We start from the raw sequence: 21,798 nt of genomic DNA on the forward strand, positions 1-21,798 counted from the left end.
AGTTAATTTGATATTTGATAAATACTACTACTGTTACTACTTTTACTACTACTACGAACAACAGTCATATTAATAAAACTGTTCTGCTCGACTGCTCAAAATCATTATAGTTTATTCTAACTTTAATATGAAATATCATATTAGCAAATAATAAAAATATCAGTTTTGTGTCGCATCATGTCTTCAGTGTCTATATTGTATCTATGTTTTATAAGATGAAGATGTAAGGATGAATAAAGCGTTGAAATATTTATAGATAGTTTAACATTTACTATGTCTCAGATCAAATTAAATAATAAAAGTCCCTGTGCTCCGCTGCGGCAGGTGGCGCTGTGGCTCAGAGCAGAGTCTCCGCGGAGAAAACCACACAAACAGAAGGGAGGGAAATTTAATCTGAGCCCCGAGTTTCTCTGGAGTGAAGAGAAATAAATAGGTGATTTCAGGGGCTGGTTCACCTTCAGAACCCGCTCAGAACCTCCCTGAGGCGGGGTCTGTGCGGATCGGCAGCAGGAGAGGAGCGGACTCCGGAGAAAAACACGCTTTAATCGCAGAACCGAGTCCGAATCCCCGGGAGAATGAGTTCAAGCCGGAGCCGCGGAGACACAGTGTCCCTCCTCACCGCTGTCAACAAAGGAGATCTGAGGTAAACACCACCCTGACTCCATACTAACCTTCTTACTTCACCCTAATATCACCTTTACCCCCTAACACCACCTTTACCCCCTAACACCACATTTACCCCCTAACACCACCTTTACCCCCTAACACCACCTTTACCCCCTAACACCACCTTTATCCCCTAACACCACCTTTACCCCCTAACACCACCTTTACCCCCTAACACCACCTTTATCCCCTAACACCACCTTTATCCCCTAACACCACCTTTACCCCCTAACACCACCTTTATCCCCTAACACCACCTTTATCCCCTAACACCACCTTTACCCCCTAACACCACCTTTATCCCCTAACACCACCTTTACCCCCTAACACCACCTTTATCCCCTAACACCACCTTTACCCCCTAACACCACCTTTATCCCCTAACACCACCTTTATCCCCTAACACCACCTTTACCCCCTAACACCACCTTTATCCCCTAACACCACCTTTACCCCCTAACACCACCTTTATCCCCTAACACCACCTTTACCCCCTAACACCACCTTTACCCCCTAACACCACCTTTATCCCCTAACACCACCTTTACCCCCTAACACCACCTTTACCCCCTAACACCACCTTTATCCCCTAACACCACCTTTACCCCCTAACACCACATTTACCCCCTAACACCACCTTTACCCCCTAACACCACCTTTACCCCCTAACACCACCTTTATCCCCTAACACCACCTTTATCCCCTAACACCACCTTTACCCCCTAACACCACCTTTACCCCCTAACACCACCTTTACCCCCTAACACCACCTTTATCCCCTAACACCACCTTTATCCCCTAACACCACCTTTATCCCCTAACACCACCTTTACCCCCTAACACCACCTTTATCCCCTAACACCACCTTTATCCCCTAACACCACCTTTATCCCCTAACACCACCTTAATACCACCCTTACACCCCTAATACCACCCTAACACCACACTTTCACACCTAATACCACCCTTACACCCAAAATACCACCACAACAACAGCCTTTCACCCGTATAGACACACTTTCACGCCTAATACCACCCGTACACTCCCAAAATAACAAACCTAATGACACACTTTCACCCCTAATACCACCCTTGCACCCAAAATACCACCATAACGACACCCTTTCATTCTAATGCCACCCTTGACCCAAAATACAACCATAACACCCCTACGCTCCGAATACCACCCTTGCATCCAAAATACCACCATAACAACACCCTTACACCCCTAATAGAACCCAAAATACCACTCTAAGAACACCCTTGCACATCTAATACCATCCTTACACCCCCCAAAATACTACCCTAACAATACCCTTTCATCCCCAATAACACCCTTACACTCACAAAGTACCACCCTAACTACGCCCTTTTACCCCAATACCTCCCTTACACCCAAAATAACACCATAACAACACCCTTTCACCCCTAATACCACCCTTACACCCCAAATACCACCATAACAACACCCTTTCATCCCCAATAACACCCTTACACTCACAAAGTACCACCCTAACTACGCCCTTTTACCCCAATACCTCCCTTACACCCAAAATAACACCATAACAACACCCTTTCACCCCTAATACCACCCTTACACCCCAAATACCACCATAACAACACCCTTTCACCCCTGATACCACCCTTACACCCCCCAAAATACCACTCTAACAACACCCTTTCAACCGTAATACCACCCTTACACTCACAAAATACCACCCTAACGACACACTTTCATCCCTAATAACACCCTTACACCGAAAATACCACCATAACAACACTCTTACACTCCTAATAACACCCAAAATACCACCCTAACAACACCCTTTCACCCGAAACACCACACTTGCACTCACAAAATACCACCCTAACGACACACTTTCACCCCTAATAACACCCTTACACCCAAAATACCACCATAACACCCTTACGCTCCTAATACCACTCTTACACTCACAAAATACCACCCTAACGACACACTTTCACCCCTAATAACACCCTTACACCCAAAATACCACCATAACACCCTTACGCTCCTAATACCACTCTTACACTCACAAAATACCACCCTAACGACACACTTTCAATCCTAATAACACCCTTTCCTTCCCGAAATACTACCATAACAACACCCTTTCACCCCTAATACGACCATTACACTCACAAAATACCACCTTAATGACACACTTTCACCCCTAATAATACCATTACACTCACAAAATACTACCCTAACAACACCCTTTTGCTCCTAATACCACCCTAACACCCCCAAAATACTTCCATGACAACACCTTTTCACCCATAATACCACCCTTACACCCAAAACACTACCCTAACAACACCCTTTTGCTCCTAATACCACCCTTACACCCCCAAAATACTTCCATGACAACACCCTTTCACCCCCAATACAACCCTTACACTCCCAAAATACCACACTAGCGACACTTTTTCACCCATAATACCACCCTTACACCCACCAAATATCACCCTTCTGTAGTGTGTAACTGTTGTGTTGTGTGTAACAGGACGGTGAAGTGTGTGTAACTGTTGTGTTGTGTGGTGTGTAACAGGACAGTGGAGTGTGTGTTGTTGCGGGGGGCTTGTCCTAACCTGTTGTCTGTGGAGGGATTGGCTGCTGTTCACCTGGCGGCAGGTAAAGAGTCGGAGAAGGGACTGCGCTGCCTCAAACTCCTCCTTCAGCATGGAGCTGACCCCAACCTCAGGTCATTAACCTCTCTTCCACAAACACACACACATACAGTCTGTGAGTGAGTAGATGATCCTGAAGTGTGGGGGTGAATGTTGTTGTGTGGTGTGTGTTCAGGTCGAACGAGGGTCTCACCCCGCTGCACATTTCTGCCCTGTGGGGCTGCTACCAGAACCTCCGACTGCTGCTGATCAATGGAGGAAACCCCAGCCTCAGAGACCAGGTCTGTCCCCTCTGCCCCTCACACCGTCTTTACACTGACTTCACACTCTCACTCTCCTCACAATGTCCTCACACTGTCCTCTCACTCACGTCAGTCTCCTCTCTCTGTCCTCACACTGACTTTACACTGTCCTTGCTTTCTCCTCTCACTCTCCTCACACTGTCATCTCACTCTCCTCACACTCACCTCAGTCTCCTATCTCTGTCCTCACACTGTCCTCTCACTCTCCTCACACTGTCCTCTCACTCTCCTCACACTCTCCTCACACTGTCCTCTCACACAACTCACACTGTCCTCTCACTCACATCACACTCCTCTCTGTGTCTTCACACTGACTTCACATTGTCCTCTCTCTGTCCTCACACTGTCATCTCACTCTCCTCACTCACCTCACTGTTCTTTCACTCTCCTCACACTGTCCTCTCACTCACCTCAGTCTCCTCTCTCTGTCCTCTCACTGACTTCACACTGTCCTTGCTCTCTCCTCTCACTCTCTTCACACTGTCCTCAAACTGACTTCACACTCTCCTCAAAATGTCCTCACACTCTCCTCACACTGACTTCACACTCTCCTTTCACACAACTTATCTTGTCCTCTCCTCACACTGTCTTCACACTCTCCTCACACTGTCCCTCACTCTCCTCACACTGTCATCTCACTCTCTCCTCACACTGTTATCTCACTCTCCTCTCATTGTCCTCTCACTCTCTGCACACTCTCCTCTCACGCTCACCTCACACAGACTTCACTCTCCGCATACTCTCCTCTCACTCACCTCACACTGATTTCACACACCTCTAACTGTCCTTACTCTCTGCACACTCTCCTCTCACTCACCTCACTCTTCTCTCTCTCTTCTCACTGTCCTCACACTGTCATCTCACTCTCTTCGCACTGTCCTCTCTCTCTCCTTGCACTCTCCTCACTGTCCTTGCACTCTCCTCTCATTGTCCTCTCACTTTCTGCACAATTGCACACTCTCCTCTCATGCTCACCCCACACTGACTTCACTCTCTTCTCACTCACCTCACAATGATTTCACACACCTCTAACTGTCCTTACTCTCTGCACACTCTCCTCTCACTCACCTCACTCTTCTCTCTCTCTTCTCACTGTCCTCACACTGTCATCTCACTCTCTTCGCACTGTCCTCTCTCTCTCCTTGCACTCTCCTCACTGTCCTTGCACTCTCCTCTCATTGTCCTCTCACTTTCTGCATAATTGCACACTCTCCTCTCATGCTCACCCCACACTGACTTCACTCTCTTCTCACTCACCTCACAATGATTTCACACACCTCTAACTGTCCTTACTCTCTGCACACTCTCCTCTCATTCACCTCACTCTTCTCTCTCTCTTCTCACTGTCCTCACACTGTCATCTCACTCTCTTCGCACTGTCCTCTCTCTCTCCTTGTACTCTCCTCACTGTCCTTGCACTCTCCTCACTGTCCTTGCACTTTCTGCACAATTGCACACTCTCCTCTCATGCTCACCCCACACTGACTTTACTCTCTTCTCACTCACCTCACAATGATTTCACACACCTCTAACTGTCCTTACTCTCTGCGCACTCTTCTCTCTCTCTTCTCACTGTCCTCACTCTCTTCTCTCTCCTTGCACTCTCCTCTCACTCTCTGCACACTCATCTCACGCTCATCTCACACTGACTTCACTCTCCTCATACTCTCACTCACCTCACACTGATTTCACTCTCCTCACTCTCTCCTCACACTGTCCTTACACTGATCTCTCACACTCTCCTTGCACTCTCCTCTCACTCAACTCACTCTTCTCTCTCTCCTTGCACTCTCCTATCACTCAACTCACTCTTCTCTCTCTCCTTGCACTCTCCTCTTACTGTCCTCACACTCACTACACACTCTCCTCACTCTCTCCTCGCACTGTCCTCACACTCTCCTGTCACTCACCTCACACTGATTTCACTGTCCTCACACTCTCTGCACACTCCTCGGACGCTCATCTCATACTCTCTCCTCACACGGTCCTTACACTGATCTCTCACTCAACTCACTCTTCTCTCTCTCTCCTTGCACTCTCCTCTCATTGTCCTCTCACTCTCTGCACAATTGCACACTCTCCTCTCATGCTCACCTCACACTGATTTCACACACCTCTAACTGTCCTTACTCTCTGCTCACTCCTCTCATTCACCTCACTCTTCTCTCTCTCTCCTCACACTGTCATCTCACTCTCTTCACACTGTCCTTGCACTCACACTGATTTCACTCTCTCCTCTCACTCACCTCACTCTTCTCTCTCCTCACACTCTCTGCACACTCTCCTATCACTCACCTCACTCTTCTCACACTGACTTCACTCTTCTCACGCTCTCCTCACACTGATTTCACTCTCCTCGCACTGTCCTCACACTCTCTGCACAATCTCCTCTCTCTCCTCGCACTCTCCTCTCACTGTCCTCACACTCACCTCACTCTTTTCTCCCTCCTTGCACTGTCCTCACACTCTCTGCACACTGTCCTCACTCTCGTATCTCTCTCCTTGCACTCTCCTCTCATTGTCCTCACACTCACTTCTCACTCACCTCACTCATCTGTCTCTCCTCGCACTGTCCTCACAGTAAAGTAAATTCAGAGTCAGCGTATGTGTGAGCTGCTAGAGTATGTCCTGCATGTGCTGCACAGGCACTGCTCCCGTGGCCAAACACACGGCACATTTCCCACTGTGAGAACTCGTCTGACTCAGAACATCTCCTGCTGTGGTTAAACGTATGAAAGGACGACCGGGTGCTCTCGTCACTTTCTTTAGAGGTTTTAATGTGTGAACGAGTCATAACATTGTAACCGCCACTGCCCTTGAATACGTCCTTTCCCTTGGCGTGGATGTTAAACACTACGTCCACCACAGAGGAGTTCAGGGCAGTTTGGCATCAACAACAAACCTGGAGGCAGTGGAGGAGCTGATAATGTAATGTTACTGTGGAGAGATCTGTATCCGTATGCTTTAAAAGAACCTGCACACCCCAAAGTTGGGTGCAGATGGTCTCTTTCATTCATTCATTTGTCAGTGGGGCGTGTGCTCTGTGGTCCAGCTGCAACAGTGTGTTCGGTTCTAGAAAAAGTCATTACAGTTTTAGGACTTTGATTTAGTTTTTTGAGTAAAATATATATTATTTTTAGTCTCATTCTAATCTTTGATTTAGTCAGTTACATTTAAAATATCCCAACGTTTTTTAAGGGTTTTACTGTTATAATACAGGTATTATTCATTCATTCATTCATTCACCTTTAACCCTACCGGAGTCTACCCGGAATCACTGGGCGCAAGGCAGGAACACACCCAGGAGGGGGCGCCAGTCCTTCACAGGGGGAGACACACTCACACAGTCACACACACATATGTACACTTTTGAACTGGATAAGGATTACAGACAATGAATGAATGTATTAATCAATAGGTGGAATTTATGCTGCATTTAAAAGCACATTAACATCAGTTAAGACCAGTTTTACATTTTGCATTTGTTTATTTTAAATTCAAAGTCACTGCAGAAGGTATTGCACACAGAGACAGAGTCGACTCCAAAAGATTTGACTCTATGAATCATTGGTAGTTGAATCTAATCTTTGTGAGTCGACTCGTCTTCACCGAGTCAGTTCACTGCGGCTGTATGCTCTGCTCTCGCTGTGAACAGAGGCGCTGCAGAGGGACCACGGCTTCAGAACCAGACTCTTAAAGTAACTCTGGGTATTTCAGAGTAACCTCTGCCCCCTGTCGCAGGACGGTGAGGACGAGAGAGGGGTTTAAAACAGAAACAGAGTCGACTCTCGACGTTTTAAACCACATTCTCCTCATGCTCCTGAAGTTAAACTCTCGTTCTTCCCCACAACCCTGAGACAGCGTGTTTCTGCCGCGTGTAAAGTGAATGCGCCTTGTCGCCCGGCAACAGCAAACAGATGGAGTATTTTCCTGTTTTTAATTTCTGTTTCATTTTTCTGTTTTCAAATCAGAAATAACATTTCTCTGTCTTTCAGTCTTTACTCGTTGATGCAAATCCTTGTCCAGTCTTCACAGAGGACATCAATGATTGTGTTTACGATAGTTTTTATTGAATTTAATTCTCGTGTGTGTGTGTGTGGTGTGTGTTCTCAGGACGGGAATAAGCCGCTGGACCTGGCGAAGCAGGAGGAGAACAGCAGGTGTGCGAGTCTGCTCCAGGAGTTCGAGTCCCAGGCTCCACAGCTGGAATATGAAGACCTTCCCAAATTCCAGTACTGTAAGAGGAGGGACTTATTCATATTAATATTAATCAACTCATTTACATTCACACCACCCTCTGGGGTTATCAGACACACCCCTAGTAAAGAATAAAATAAACAGTAATAGCAAAAGCTGTTTGAATATGTAATTTAACACATTTCCCTGAATATGTCGTTTACATAGGCCACGCCCCAGTGTACCTTAATTTATATTTATAATTATCAGAGCATTAATCTCCAATAAGAGAAGAGCAGTGTGCTGCTCCTGAGCCAATGGTGGTCTGTGTGAATAGACTCGCTCCCTCTGAGTTAAATGTGCGCTGTGTATTTATCTCCTCAAAGCCTTACAGTGGAGTGTTCCCAGAGGCAGGGTTTGTTTATCTCAGTGTGAACGTGTGAATACGTCTGAGGATTACAGAGTGAGGGACACAGAGCGTAGAAGAGTGTCAGCTCAGCTGGAATGGGATTTGAGTACTTTAGACTCGTTTGTACTGATTATTCATTATAGAACAGTGTAATGTTTGTTATAATAATGAAATAAAATGGTCTTGTCCTCTCTTTAACAGCGCTGTACTCTGGCCACTCCATGAGGGACTGCAGCTTTGACATCTCGTCCGTCCTGAGCGATCTGGGAGACGATCCTCTGAGCAGCACTCGGCAGTCCAGCCTTTTCCGGAACTCTGGGATTAACAGGCCCAGCTGGTCCCGGGTGCAAGGAGCGCACCACTCCTGGCTCTCGGACGTCACTGGGCTTCACGTGAGAGAGAGTGAGGCGTTCGATGGGACTGGAGACTGTGGGGCCGTTCCTCCAGTCCTGTCCAGCACTCGCCTGTCCGTTATGGACTTTAAACACAGTCCAGAGGGGGCACCGCTGCACACGAGCGAAGGCCTCTGTGCGGATTGGAGGCGTTCTGCTCAGGGGAGTGGGTCCGGGAGGAAGAGCGTGACGTTTAGGGATTCAAATGAGTATTTTCCAGCTCAGTCTCCAGTCCAGAGCTGTGAGGGAGAGGTGGAGGACAGCTCGGTGGATTTCTCCCAGTATTCCAGCTTTCTGGACTCAGAACGAATGGCCACGGTTTTGCAGAACCAGGGCATTGACGTGACCTCCCCAGACGAGGTGTTTGTGTTCTGTAGAGGGGGCAGCATGCTGCAGGAAGACCTGGAGAAGACGGTAGTGGGTTCAGCCCTGATGGAGGATTCCCCTGATGATAGAAATGAAGAGGATGACGTGTTTGTTAGTGACGTTAATGATCTGAAAGGCCACGTCTGCAGTAGTAGTGGATCTAGTAAATACAGCAGCTCTGACAGTGACCCGTATAAGACTGCCATTGAAGGTCCAGTGCCTTTGGAGGATGAACCTGGCAGAAATCAAACTCCAGCTGAAAGTAATCTCTGTTCCATTGGGTGGGACACAGAGGCTGCAGACACTGAAGTGTCTGAGAAGATAAACCTCACCTCAAGCCTGAAACCCCTCGCCCAGGAGAAATGCCTGGAAGAAAGGCTGGAGGAGATTTCTCTGACCCCGAGCCCGTTCGTAACCGGCCGGACACGCTCCAGACTGAGCCGCTGTTCTCAGAAATCCTTTAATTTCTCTCCGTCTCTGCCCTCTACCTCCTCTCTCTTCGAGGAGACCCTCCCAACACCCTTCAGGACACGTCGAAACACTCCCAGATCCCCTTACACCCCAGACGAAGCTCCCTCTGGGCATCGTTTAGAGGAAGACAGCCTCAGAGGCATCGACACTGGCCTGAGGAACCTTCACATGTCATCAGTCCAGGCCTCATGTGAGCACCCGAGCCAAGCGGACACTGTGATTGTCTCTGGAAGCCAGGCAGACACCTTTATACTCCCCAGGAGTGAAGACAGAGGCTTGGGGGACAATCAGGGTTCACTGGAACGTCCAAGTCAAGCAGAGACGCTGATCATCTCCAGGAGCTTGTCTGACTCTGCGCCTGAGGAGGAATCAGAAGGAGGTGGAGCTGGTTCTGGTGAAAGTTTAGAAAGTTCTGTGGAAGAAGATAGGTTTTTAACCTCAGACATGTCCACCTTGACCTCAGACACAGGACCAGAACCAGCTGTGGTGAATATTCAAGCACCAGACAAAGGATGGAGTGGATTAAAACACCCCAGGCATGGACTGGACACTCGGGAGGAATGTTTGGACATTCCCCAAATTCCTGTCTCAGTTCCTCTGAGGGTTAGACCAATCAGAGCTAGAGCTAGCACCTGTCCCCAGACTCAGAGTTCTAGTAAACGAACTTCTCCAACGTTTGATGTAGAAAACGAGTTCCTAACCTCAGACGTGTCCAGTTCCAGTGAAGGGAGACAAAGGCTGAGAGATTCCTCGGTGCAAAGCTGTGAAACAGACATGCCAGAAGAACCTCTGACTCTGGAAGCAGGTTCTAGATCTGACAGGCCCAAGAATTGGTCCACTAGGGTCAGGACGGCAGACGGTTGTAGTAAAAGACATCTTCCAGTTCTTGAGGAAGACTTTTTAACGTCAGACCTGTCTAGTTCTACTGAGGCAACACGAAGAGAGAAGGGAACCGAGTGTGGAACCGACTCCCAGGAAGAGTCTTTCAGTCTGGAGTCTGGTCCTAGCTCCAGTGTGGATTGGCCCAACTCTCAGAGGAATAGGGACAGGACTTTAAAAGGAAGTTCTAGCAAAGGGACAGAAGAAGAGGGAGAGGGAGGAGGCAGAAAGAAGGGAATGGAGTGTGGATCAGACTCTCAGGAGGAGTCTTTGAGTCTGGAGTCCGGTTCGAGCTCTAGTTTGGATTTGTCCGGCACTCAGAGGTGCAGAACTGAAGGTTCCTCCTCAGGGTGTACGCCCAGGTACAGCATGAGTCGGCTGTATGACTGTTCCAGGCCCCAAACCCTGGCGAACCTGTCCTACACACCTGGAGGACGTCCCATGATTATGGACATGGACGAGCCGGTGGAGTATCTCTACACTGACACGGAGGAAGGCCATGAGCTGATAGAGACCCACGTCCCTCCAACCTCCAGCACCTCCCTGAGCTCCAGCGTCCTCACATCCACCAGCGAGGACACCGTCCTCTACGACTGGCGCTCTCTGGCCAAGAGCCCGGATAAAGGTAAAGAGAACCGCCTGCCGGGAGCAGAGGATGCTCAGAAGGCCTCAGGGCTGACTGATCGAGAGCTGAGACGCAGATTAGTGGAGCTGGGAGAACGTCCTGGACCCATAAACGCTCAAACCCGCCCGCTGTACGTCCAGAAACTACACTCCCTGCAGAGCACGGTCAGCGCAGCAGCATCCAGAGAACCAGCCGAGGACCCAAACGCCTTCGCAGGTACGAAGCACAGACACAGAGGAGTTTTATTCTACAGCAGAATCACAGTTTTCACTTCGCCACAGTTTTATTTACAACCAACATGAGTCTACTCAGAAGAAGAGGCCTAACACTAACCCTGATGTGTGACATCACAACATCACACCCTCCACAAACTGAGCATCTGCCCCACTCTCCTCACGTCTTCGAGACTCGAACACAAAAAGCAGAAATACTCTTCATCGTGGTCTAAGCCCACGATTCCCAAACGTGTTCTGCAGTGCCCAGTTCTGTGGAATATTTTAGAGCCCCTGACACACACTCCAAAACACATACACGTCATTTAGTTCCTACCTCCACCGGAATTGATATTAAACACTGTATTCGGTGTAGAAATATGTGTTAAAGTGTTTGTGTAGTTTAAAGCCTGGAGCTCAGTAAATCAAATTTATTTGTACAACGCCTTTTACAGCTGATGTCACAAAGCAGCTTCACAGAGTTCCAGTAAAGACACAGTTTTAACATGAAATGTAAAAATGTAAAGAATGTAAAATGGTGGAGGCTCATAGTAGGAAATTGTATCTTGAAGGTATTCAGGAGCGAGCCCATGTAGGGCTTTATATGTTAATAACAGAGTTTTGTAATTGATGTGGAATTTTACAGGCAGCCAATGAAGTGGTGATAGACCTGGACTGATATGTTCACATTCTCTAGTTTTAGTGTGGACCCTGGCTGCAGCATTTTAAACTAGCTGAAGTTCTGCTGGTGCGTCCTGACAGTAGTGCGTTACAGTAGTCAAGCCTTGAAGTGAAAAAGGCATGTACTAATGTGTCTGCGTCCTGCAGGGATAAGGCATTTCTAATCTTGGCGATGTTGTGAAGATGTAAAGTCTGTTCTCTCAGTGTGCTGTGGTGTGTTGAACTGTGATGTGCTGTGTTGTGTTGTTCAGGTTACAGCCCGGAGCTCAGTAAAGTCCTGCGTTGGTTCGTTCTGCCCGACTCTGCAGCGGACGAGTTTGCTCTGTCTGAACAGTTTGATCAGCCGGATCAGAAGAAGAAATGGAGGGAGGGGATAATAAAATCTAGCTTCAACTACCTGCTCCTGGACCCCAGGTACGTCTTCACTTTTCTGACCAGGAGACCGTCTAGGAACATCAGCTCATTATTCAGTACTCCTGAACCTGTCCTCCAGTAAAGTTTCTGGTACTGAGCCGAGGTCCTGAGAGACTGCGCCACAGTCAGTCCTGAGAGACCGGGCCGAGGTCGGTCCCAAGAGACTGGGCCAGGTTAGTCCAGAGAGACCCGACAGAGGACGGTGCCGAGGTCGGTCCAGAGAGACTGGGCCAAGGTCGGTCCCAAGAGACTGGGCCAGGTTAGTCCAGAGAGACCCGACAGAGGACGGTGCCGAGGTCAGTCCCGAGAGACCGGGCCGAGGTCGGTCCAGAGAGACCGGGCCAAGGTCGGTCCTGAGAGACCGGGCCAAGGTCGGTCCTGAGAGACCGGGCCAAGGTCGGTCCTGAGAGACCGGGCCAAGGTCGGTCCTGAGAGACCGGGCCAAGGTCGGTCCTGAGAGACCGGGCCAAGGTCGGTCCTGAGAGACCGGGCCAAGGTCGGTCCTGAGAGACCGGGCCAAGGTCGGTCCTGAGAGACCGGGCCAAGGTCGGTCCTGAGAGACCGGGCCAAGGTCGGTCCTGAGAGACCGGGCCAAGGTCGGTCCTGAGAGACCGGGCCGAGATCAGTCCTAAGAGACTGGGCCACGGTTAGTCCAGAGAGACCCGACAGAGGACGGTGCCGAGGTCAGTCCCGAGAGACTGGGCCACAGTCAGTCCCGAGAGACTGAGCCGAGGTCGGTCCGCAGAGACCGGGCTGCAGTCAGTCCCGAGAGGCCGGGCCGCGGTCGGCCCCGAGAGGCCGGGAAGATAGGCTAAAGCACGGAGCACATTTCCCACTGTGAGAACTCGTCTCCCTCTCTACCTCAGTGAAGCTTTGTTTTAGAGCAGAGAGTAATACTTTAAATTTCAGAGTCGGATCACGTTACATCACAAAAATTCAATGAAACTCCCAGGAACAAAGCTAGGGTTAATTACAGAGCACCTTTCTGACACAGCGGTAATACAAAGTGCTTTACAGAACAGTACAGAAACGTTACAGTAGAAGAATTAAAAATGTTAAAGAGTTTAAATAAAAAAATAAGAATGTAAACAAAAGACAAATAATACAATGCAATAAACGAGACACGGTGGAGACGGTACTGCAGCGTACGTAGTCTCTAACTAATCTCATCCCTTCTCCTACAGAGTGACAAAGAACCTCCCGTTCCGCAGCCACACAATGACTCCTCAGGAGTGTTTCCAGACTTTCATCAGGTCCATCTTTTACATCGGGAAAGGAAAACGCTCCAGACCCTACAGCCACCTCTACGAGGCGCTGGAGTACTTCAGAGGAGACAAAACCTCCAAGGTCTGCGAGTATCCCCTTTTTACTCTTTTTACATGGACCTCCTCAATATGCACGCTGTTTAATTTAGATCGGAGGCGGCTGAACTATCGGACACAGAGCCACAGCCAACACACATTATCATCAGGAGCCATGAGCTCTGTATTTAGACATCTACACACACACACACACACACACACACAAGCAAACAAACTACCGCAGCTGCAATCACAACCCGAAACTGAGTCGAATCTATGGGAGTGGACTCCTCTTCACTGATTCTGTCCACTGATAAATCATCACATTTCCTGTGCATTAATGTGTTTGTTTTAACAGCACTCAACACACACATCAGGTGTACAAATACGTCTTAAAGTGTTTTAATGTAGTGTCAGTTCACTGTGGCTGTACGCTGATGGAGAAGGGGGAGCTGGTGAAAGTGAACATGGGGGAGTTACCCTTACTACAGCCCAGAAACAGGAAAGGGAAAGGGCCGCACTTGTACAGAGAAAGCAGCGGGTATGGCTCCCTGGATTTAAATTAATATTTCAGGTGTTTATTTCTGTAATTCAGTTTTTCAACAAACAGTGCTCAACTCTCTGGAGTTTTAAGGCCTTCTGAGAGAATCCATTGATTTCAGACTGGGGGCTTAAAGTCTTTTTTTAGAGCCAACTGAATATAATCCAGAGCATTATTAATTTCAACATGTTTGGAGGAGAATACTAATGAGAACAAACATCAAATGAAACAGTAGAAATGAGGTTCCTGTGAACCATACTGAGGTATGTGTGTGTGTATGTGTGAGAATGTAAGTGACGAAGTGAACATAGTGAATGAGCAGATGCAGCTCTCTGATGTCCCCTTTGTCCCCTGTGTCTCTGTAGAAGCTGTGTCTGAAGGTGCAGCACATCCTGCAGGTGTGGAGCTGTGGGCAGGGGGTCATCTCGCTGCACTGCTTCCAGAATGTGATCCCAGTGGAAGCCTACACCCGGGAGGCCTGCTTGGTGGACGCTATCGGTACGGTCAGAGGAAGCACGGGTGGCATGCACTGGGCACAGGGTCTCTTTAACAGTGTGGTTTCAGGAAGCATGATTAAATCACTATTTTATTTCTGTACCCTTCTGACCAAGTGCAAGACTGATCCCACAGTGAGAGGAGATCTAAATAACAAACCTCAAGTTCAAGTTCATGAAATTTATTGTCATTTCAGCAGTATACAGTGTTTACAGTACACAGTGAAACGAAACAGCGTTCCTCCAGGACCAAGGTGCTACATAAGACAATACACAACATTAAAGTGCAACTAGTGCAAAGCAACATAAAACAGTGCATACACATTAAAGTGCAAAAGATATGGCTAAGAAAATACAAAACAATGTCCATACAGTACAATACAATACAATACAATGCAATACAAGACAATACAAAACCATAAGTTCATAATGCTCTCGATGACTCCTCTGTAGAAAGTGGTGAGAATTGGAGGGGGGAGATGAGCCTTCTTCAGCCTTTGCAGAAAATAGAGGCGTTGCTGGGCTTTCTTTCTGATGTTACAGGTGTTAGTGGACCAGGTGAGATCATCCGCTAGGTGAACACCAAGGAATTTGGTATTCCTGACAATGTTGAGGCCCAGTATATTCAGCTTCCTGATCAGGTGCTGAGGAATGATGGTGTTGAATGCTGAGCTGAAGTCTATGAACAGCATTCGGGCATATGTGTCTTTCTTGTCCAGGTCAGTGAGTGCCAGGTGGAGCGTGGTGGATATGGCATCGTCCGTTGAACGGTTAGGACGATACGCGAACTGTAGAGGGTCCAGTGTGGGGGGAAGTAGGGTTTTGATGTGCCTCATGACGAGCCTCTCGAAGCACTTTGTGATGACCGGTGTGAGTGCAACGGGACGATAGTCATTGAGGCAGGACACAGAAGAATTCTTAGGCACAGGGATGATGGTGGTGTTCTTAAAGCATGTTGGAACAATGGCGCTGCTAAGAGAGATGTTGAAGATATCAGTGAAGACATCAGCAAGCTGGTCTGCACATTCTCTGAGCACTCTGCCAGCAATGTTGTCTGGTCCAGCAGCTTTCCGCGGGTCGACTCTGCATAGAGTTTTCCTCACATCGGCTGCAGTAAAAGACAGCACCTGGTCACTGGGAGAAGGGGTGAACTTTCTCGCCGTTACGTTGTTCTGTGCCTCAAACCATGCATAGAGATGGTTCAGCACGTCTGGTAGGGAAGCATTTCCGTCACAAGCAGGTGGTGTAGTCTTGTAGCTGGTGATGCTCTGGATGCCCTGCCACATGCGCCGAATGTCTCTACTGCTCTGGAAGTGGCTGTGAATGATCTGGCCGTGTGCACGCTTTGCCTCTCTGATAGCTCTGGAGAGTTTGGCCCTCGCTGTTCTCAGGGCTGCCTTATCGCCTGATTTGAAAGCAACATCTCTAGCCTTCAGCAGCGCACGCACCTCTGCATTCATCCACGGCTTCTGGTTGGAGCGGATGGTGATGGTCTTGGAGATGGTCACATCATCGATGCACTTCTCTATGTAGCTGGTCACTGATGATGCGTACTCCTCCAGGTTGATTGTGTTGCTGTAAGTTGCAGCCTCTCTGAACACGTCCCAGTCAGTGCACTCGAAACAGTCCTGAAGAGTAGAGATTGCTTCTGATGGCCAGATTTTCACCTCTTTCAGGACAGGTTTCGATCGCCTGATGATGGGTCTGTATGCAGGAATTAGCATAACAGACATGTGATCTGAGTGTCCGAGGTGGGGACGGGGCTCTGCCCTGTACGCGTCTGGAACGTTTGTGTAAACAAGATCCAGCGTGTTCGCTCCTCTCGTAGCAAAGTTCACATACTGGTGGAATTTTTAGGGAACACTTTCTTGAGATTAGCATGATTAAAATGTCCAGCAACAATAAACAGTCCATCCGGGTGTGTGTTTTGGAAGTCACTTATGGCATGATCTTTAACTGCAGTAACTTGATCTTTACTGCAGTAAACTGACCAAGTGCCAGAGTGATCCCACAGTGAGAGGAGATCTAAATAACAAACCTGATCTTTACTGCAGTAAACTGACCAAGTGCCAGACTGATCCCACAGTGAGAGGAGATCTAAATAACAAACCTGATCTTTACTGCAGTAAACTTCTGACCAAGTGCCAGAGTGATCCCACAGTGAGAGGAGATCTAAATAACAAACCTGATCTTTACTGCTCTACCCTTCTGACCAAGTGCCAGACTGATCCCACAGTGAGAGGAGATCTAAATAACAAACCTGATCTTTACTGCAGTAAACTTCTGACCAAGTGCCAGAGTGATCCCACAGTGAGAGGAGATCTAAATAACAAACCTGATCTTTACTGCTCTACCCTTCTGACCAAGTGCCAGACTGATCCCACAGTGAGAGGAGATCTAAATAACAAACCTGATCTTTACTGCTCTACCCTTCTGACCAAGTGCCAGACTGATCCCACAGTGAGAGGAGATCTAAATAACAAACCTGATCTTTACTGCAGTAAACTTCTGACCAAGTGCCAGAGTGATCCCACAGTGAGAGGAGATCTAAATAACAAACCTGATCTTTACTGCTCTACCCTTCTGACCAAGTGCCAGACTGATCCCACAGTGAGAGGAGATCTAAATAACAAACCTGATCTTTACTGCAGTAAACTTCTGACCAAGTGCCAGTGTGATCCCGCAGTGAAAAACATATAACCCAACTATGCTGATCTAGCACTGATTCTTAAGAAAGGACAATCTCATTAATCACAATTAATTTCAGACATTATTCATTTGTTTATGGTCTGTAAACGTTATCCAGTTCAGTGCAGCGGTGGGTCCGGAGCCTACCCAGAATCACTGGGTACAAGGCGGGAACACACCCTGGAGGGGGCGCCAGTCCTTCACAGGGCAACACACTGTCACTCACACACTCACACCTATAGACAATTTTGAGTCTCCAATCCACCTACCAACGAGTTTTTGGAGCGTGGGAGGAAACCAGAGCACCCGGAGGAAACCCACGCAGACATAGAGAGAACACACCACACTCCTCACAGACAGTCACCCGGAGGAAACCCACGCAGACACGGGGAGAACACGCCACACTCCTCACAGACAGTCACCCGGAGGAAACCCACGCAAACACGGGGAGAACACGCCACACTCCTCACAGACAGTCACCCGGAGGAAACCCACGCAGACACAGGGAGAACACACCACACTCCTCACAGACAGTCACCCGGAGGAAACCCACGCAGACACAGGGAGAACACACCACACTCCTCACAGACAGTCACCCGGAGGAAACCCACGCAGACACGGGGAGAACACACCACACTCCTCACAGACAGTCACCCGGAGGAAACCCACACAGACACGGGGAGAACACACCACACTCCTCACAGACAGTCACCCGGAGGAAACCCACGCAGACACGGGGAGAACACGCCACACTCCTCACAGACAGTCACCCGGAGGAAACCCACGCAAACACGGGGAGAACACACCACACTCCTCACAGACAGTCACCCGGAGGAAACCCACACAGACACGGGGAGAACACACCACACTCCTCACAGACAGTCACCCGGAGGAAACCCACGCAGACACGGGGAGAACACGCCACACTCCTCACAGACAGTCACCCGGAGGAAACCCACGCAAACACTGGGAGAACTCACCACACTCCTCACAGACAGTCACCCGGAGGAAACCCACGCAGACACAGAGAGAACACACCACACTCCTCACAGACAGTCACCCGGAGGAAACCCACACAGACACGGGGAGAACACGCCACACTCCTCACAGACAGTCACCCGGAGGAAACCCACGCAAACACGGGGAGAACACACCACACTCCTCACAGACAGTCACCCGGAGGAAACCCACGCAAACACGGGGAGAACACACCACACTCCTCACAGACAGTCACCCGGAGGAAACCCACACAGACACGGGGAGAACAGACCACACTCCTCACAGACAGTCACCCGGAGGAAACCCACGCAGACACAGAGAGAACACGCCACACTCCTCACAGACAGTCACCCGGAGGAAACCCACGCAAACACTGGGAGAACACGCCACACTCCTCACAGACAGTCACCCGGAGGAAACCCACGCAGACACGGGGAGAACACACCACACTCCTCACAGACAGTCACCCGGAGGAAACCAACGCAGACACGGGGAGAACACACCACACTCCTCACAGACAGTCACCCGGAGGAAACCCATGTAGACACGGGGAGAACATTACACGCTCTGGTTTCCTCCCACGCTCCAAAAACTCGTTGGTACTTGGGTTGGAGAAATTTTCCATAGGTGCAAGTGAGTGTGTGTCGCTCTGTGAAGGACTGGCGCCCCCTCCAGGGTGTGTTCTTGCCTTGTACCCATTCTGGGTAGGCTTCGGACCCTCCGCTGCCCTGAACTGGATAACGTTTACAGACCATGAACAAATGAATAATGTCTGAAATTAATTGTGATTAATGAGATTGTCCTCAGTTGAATCAGTGCTAGATCAGCATAGTTGGGTTATATTTTTGTTAGAGGTTGATTAAAACATATAATCACAACAGTAAATAAAAAGTCTAGTATTTTTTTGTGTGATAATAGTGTGATATTCAGGACAAAGCGAAGTGTTCTTGGGGATAGTATTGTACCCAAAAGAACGTGCGAGTCTGGCGTTGGACGATTTACAAATGAGGATCTCCATCTGAACATTGTTACATTTTGAAGTGTTTTTTCTAAAATGATTGTTGTTTTCAGTCGAAGTGCTCTGTCGTTCCTGAATGCAGTGGTTTATCCTCCACAGAGCGGGTCCCCAACCCCGGGGCCTTAGGGACTGCCTCAGTCTAAACCTTCCCTGATTTTCAACCTTTGTGTTGACAGGTGTGAAGATGCTGACCAATCAGAAGAGAGGGGACTATTATGGGCTGGTGTCCACCTGGACGGCCCGGAGGAAGAGGGAGCTGGGCGTCCACCTGCTGTACCGAGCCATGCAGATCTTTCTGGCCGAGGGAGAGAGGCAGCTGAGACCGGCAGACATCCGGCTCGGACACTGATCTCTCCATCAGAACATCCGGGAGGTGGCGTGGTCAGGGCCCCAGCGCTGGAACTGTGTTCCCTGGAGGGAAGGGATGGTTCTGATAAAGTGGCCACCTCATGTAGTTCAGTGAGTGAACACAGCGTTAAGCTCATACTTCACTAGCATTAGCGTTAGCACTTTTTATATGAGAGAGATCAGACAGCGTAACACAGCGCTGGTAGTCTTCTGTTCCTCAGACTCCCACCTCAGAGCTGCTCTGTCTCTGAGTCTAACCCTGCTCCTACAGGATCAGAGCTGCTCTGTCTCTGAGTCTAACCCTGCTCCTACAGGATCAGAGCTGCTCTGTCTCTGAGTCTAACCCTGCTCCTACAGGATCAGAGCTGCTCTGTCTCTGAGTCTAACCCTGCTCCTACAGGATCAGAGCTGCTCTGTCTCTGAGTCTAACCCTGCTCCTACAGGATCAGAGCTGCTCTGTCTCTGAGTCTAACCCTGCTCCTACAGGATCAGAGCTGCTCTGTCTCTGAGTCTAACCCTGCTCCTACAGGATCAGAGCTGCTCTGTCTCTGAGTCTAACCCTGCTCCTACAGGATCAGAGCTGCTCTGTCTCTGAGTCTAACCCTGCTCCTACAGGATCAGAGCTGCTCTGTCTCTGAGTCTAACCCTGCTCCTACAGGATTAGAGCTGCTCTGTCTCTGAGTCTAACCCTGCTTTGGGTGATTTTTATCCAGAAAATGAATTATTTCTAAATAAATCTAATGAACTGATAATGTTATAAATAAATTACTGGAAAAGACCAACACTGGATTAAATCACTTAAAGCCACTAGAACTGAAGCAGAACCAGGGGGATGCCACTTTGTCACTAGGCCTCTCACACCCAGGACCCCATCACTTGACCAAAGTGGATTGTCCACAGGACGCTGTCGGCTGGATGTTTTTGTTCGGTGGACTATTCTCAGTCCAGCAGCGACACTGAGGGGTTTAAAAAGTCCAGCAGCACTGCTGTGTTTGATCCACTCGCACCACCACCACCAATGAGCAAAAACAGGGTCCTGTGACTCTGATGAAGGAGAGGACGACCGACACACACTGTGCAGCGACAGATGAGCTGCTGTCTCTGACTTTACATCTACAAGGTGGACCAACGAGGGAGGAGTGTCTCACAGAGTGGACAGAGAGTGGACAGAGGGTATAAAACTCCAGCAATGCTGAAAGACAGTTGAGCCATTTACAGATGGCTGGGGCATCATCAGGGATCAGCGTGTACTGAGAGATGGGCCTTGAGGGGGCGACAGTGAGTAGTTTTGTGTAAAGTTCTGATAGAGGAAGAGTTGGAGCTGTTTCTTGGCCCATGACTGGACACTAGATTTAGATAATGATTTAACACAATAATTGGATTGGTGAATATTTTCAGAGTAAATCTGATGCTGGAGTGTTCTGACTGAGACAGGACTCGTCTTTAATAACGTCCCTTAGGCTCCTCCTATAAACAGACACGGGCTTGTCTCAACTTCATCATCAGTAATCAATAACCAGTGAGTGTTGTTTGTGCTTCTGTGATTGTGTAAAAGATGACGCACAGATGCAACACCATTAAAAATGTCTTTATTTTTCTGCATTGATGTGGAAACTGGAAAATGAATGCATTAGTTTGTGTGTGATGTAAAATCAGGATGAATTTGAGCCTCTTGTGAAAGTTTCTTTTTATAAATGTGGCGTGTGTTTCAGACCTGGTTCTGTGAGTGTGTGAGAGAACTGTGTAGAGTCTTGAATCTGTGTCTGTGTGTCTTCCTCTGTTTCATCCATAAACACTTAGACGTAAGACTGAGTCGTTTGTTCTCCTTCTTTATGTCAGTGTTAGGTTCAGTCCTGGGTTAATATTAAACCCCTGATGATATGATGTAAATGTGGTTTGAGAAACTTGATTAAGTCAAATGTCATAATTATGGGAACATATTTAACCAGAGCACCATTCAGCATTATCATAAAGAGCAGTGTGAGGTCATAAAGTAAATCTACTCCACGTTCACCTCTCCTCTGATTTAAGTCTGTTCCTCTAACCCGCTACCGCTGACATTTACCTCAGTAAACAATGATCATCAAATAAACAAAATAGAAACTAAGAGGAATTAACAGAATCTGAAGAGGGTAAATTAGTGGCGTTTCAGTCCTGGCTCCTT

General features: G+C 48.5%; 1 protein-coding gene across 1 annotated transcript; it reads left to right on the forward strand.

The window, feature by feature from the left end:
• The first annotated feature begins 392 nt into the window (after positions 1-392).
• On the forward strand, positions 393-21,796 carry ankle1 (ankyrin repeat and LEM domain containing 1). Its single transcript, XM_066674229.1, has 9 exons — positions 393-643; positions 3,240-3,392; positions 3,494-3,599; positions 7,734-7,857; positions 8,407-11,154; positions 12,083-12,245; positions 13,430-13,592; positions 14,453-14,585; positions 19,463-21,796. The coding sequence occupies exons 1-9, from the start codon at positions 576-578 to the stop codon at positions 19,633-19,635; spliced, it is 3,831 nt and encodes a 1,276-aa protein (XP_066530326.1). The 5' UTR covers positions 393-575; the 3' UTR covers positions 19,636-21,796.
• Positions 21,797-21,798: the final 2 nt, after the last annotated feature.

The sequence above is a fragment of the Hoplias malabaricus genome, chromosome 6 (genome assembly GCF_029633855.1).
Source record: "Hoplias malabaricus isolate fHopMal1 chromosome 6, fHopMal1.hap1, whole genome shotgun sequence".
NCBI lineage: Eukaryota > Metazoa > Chordata > Actinopteri > Characiformes > Erythrinidae > Hoplias > Hoplias malabaricus.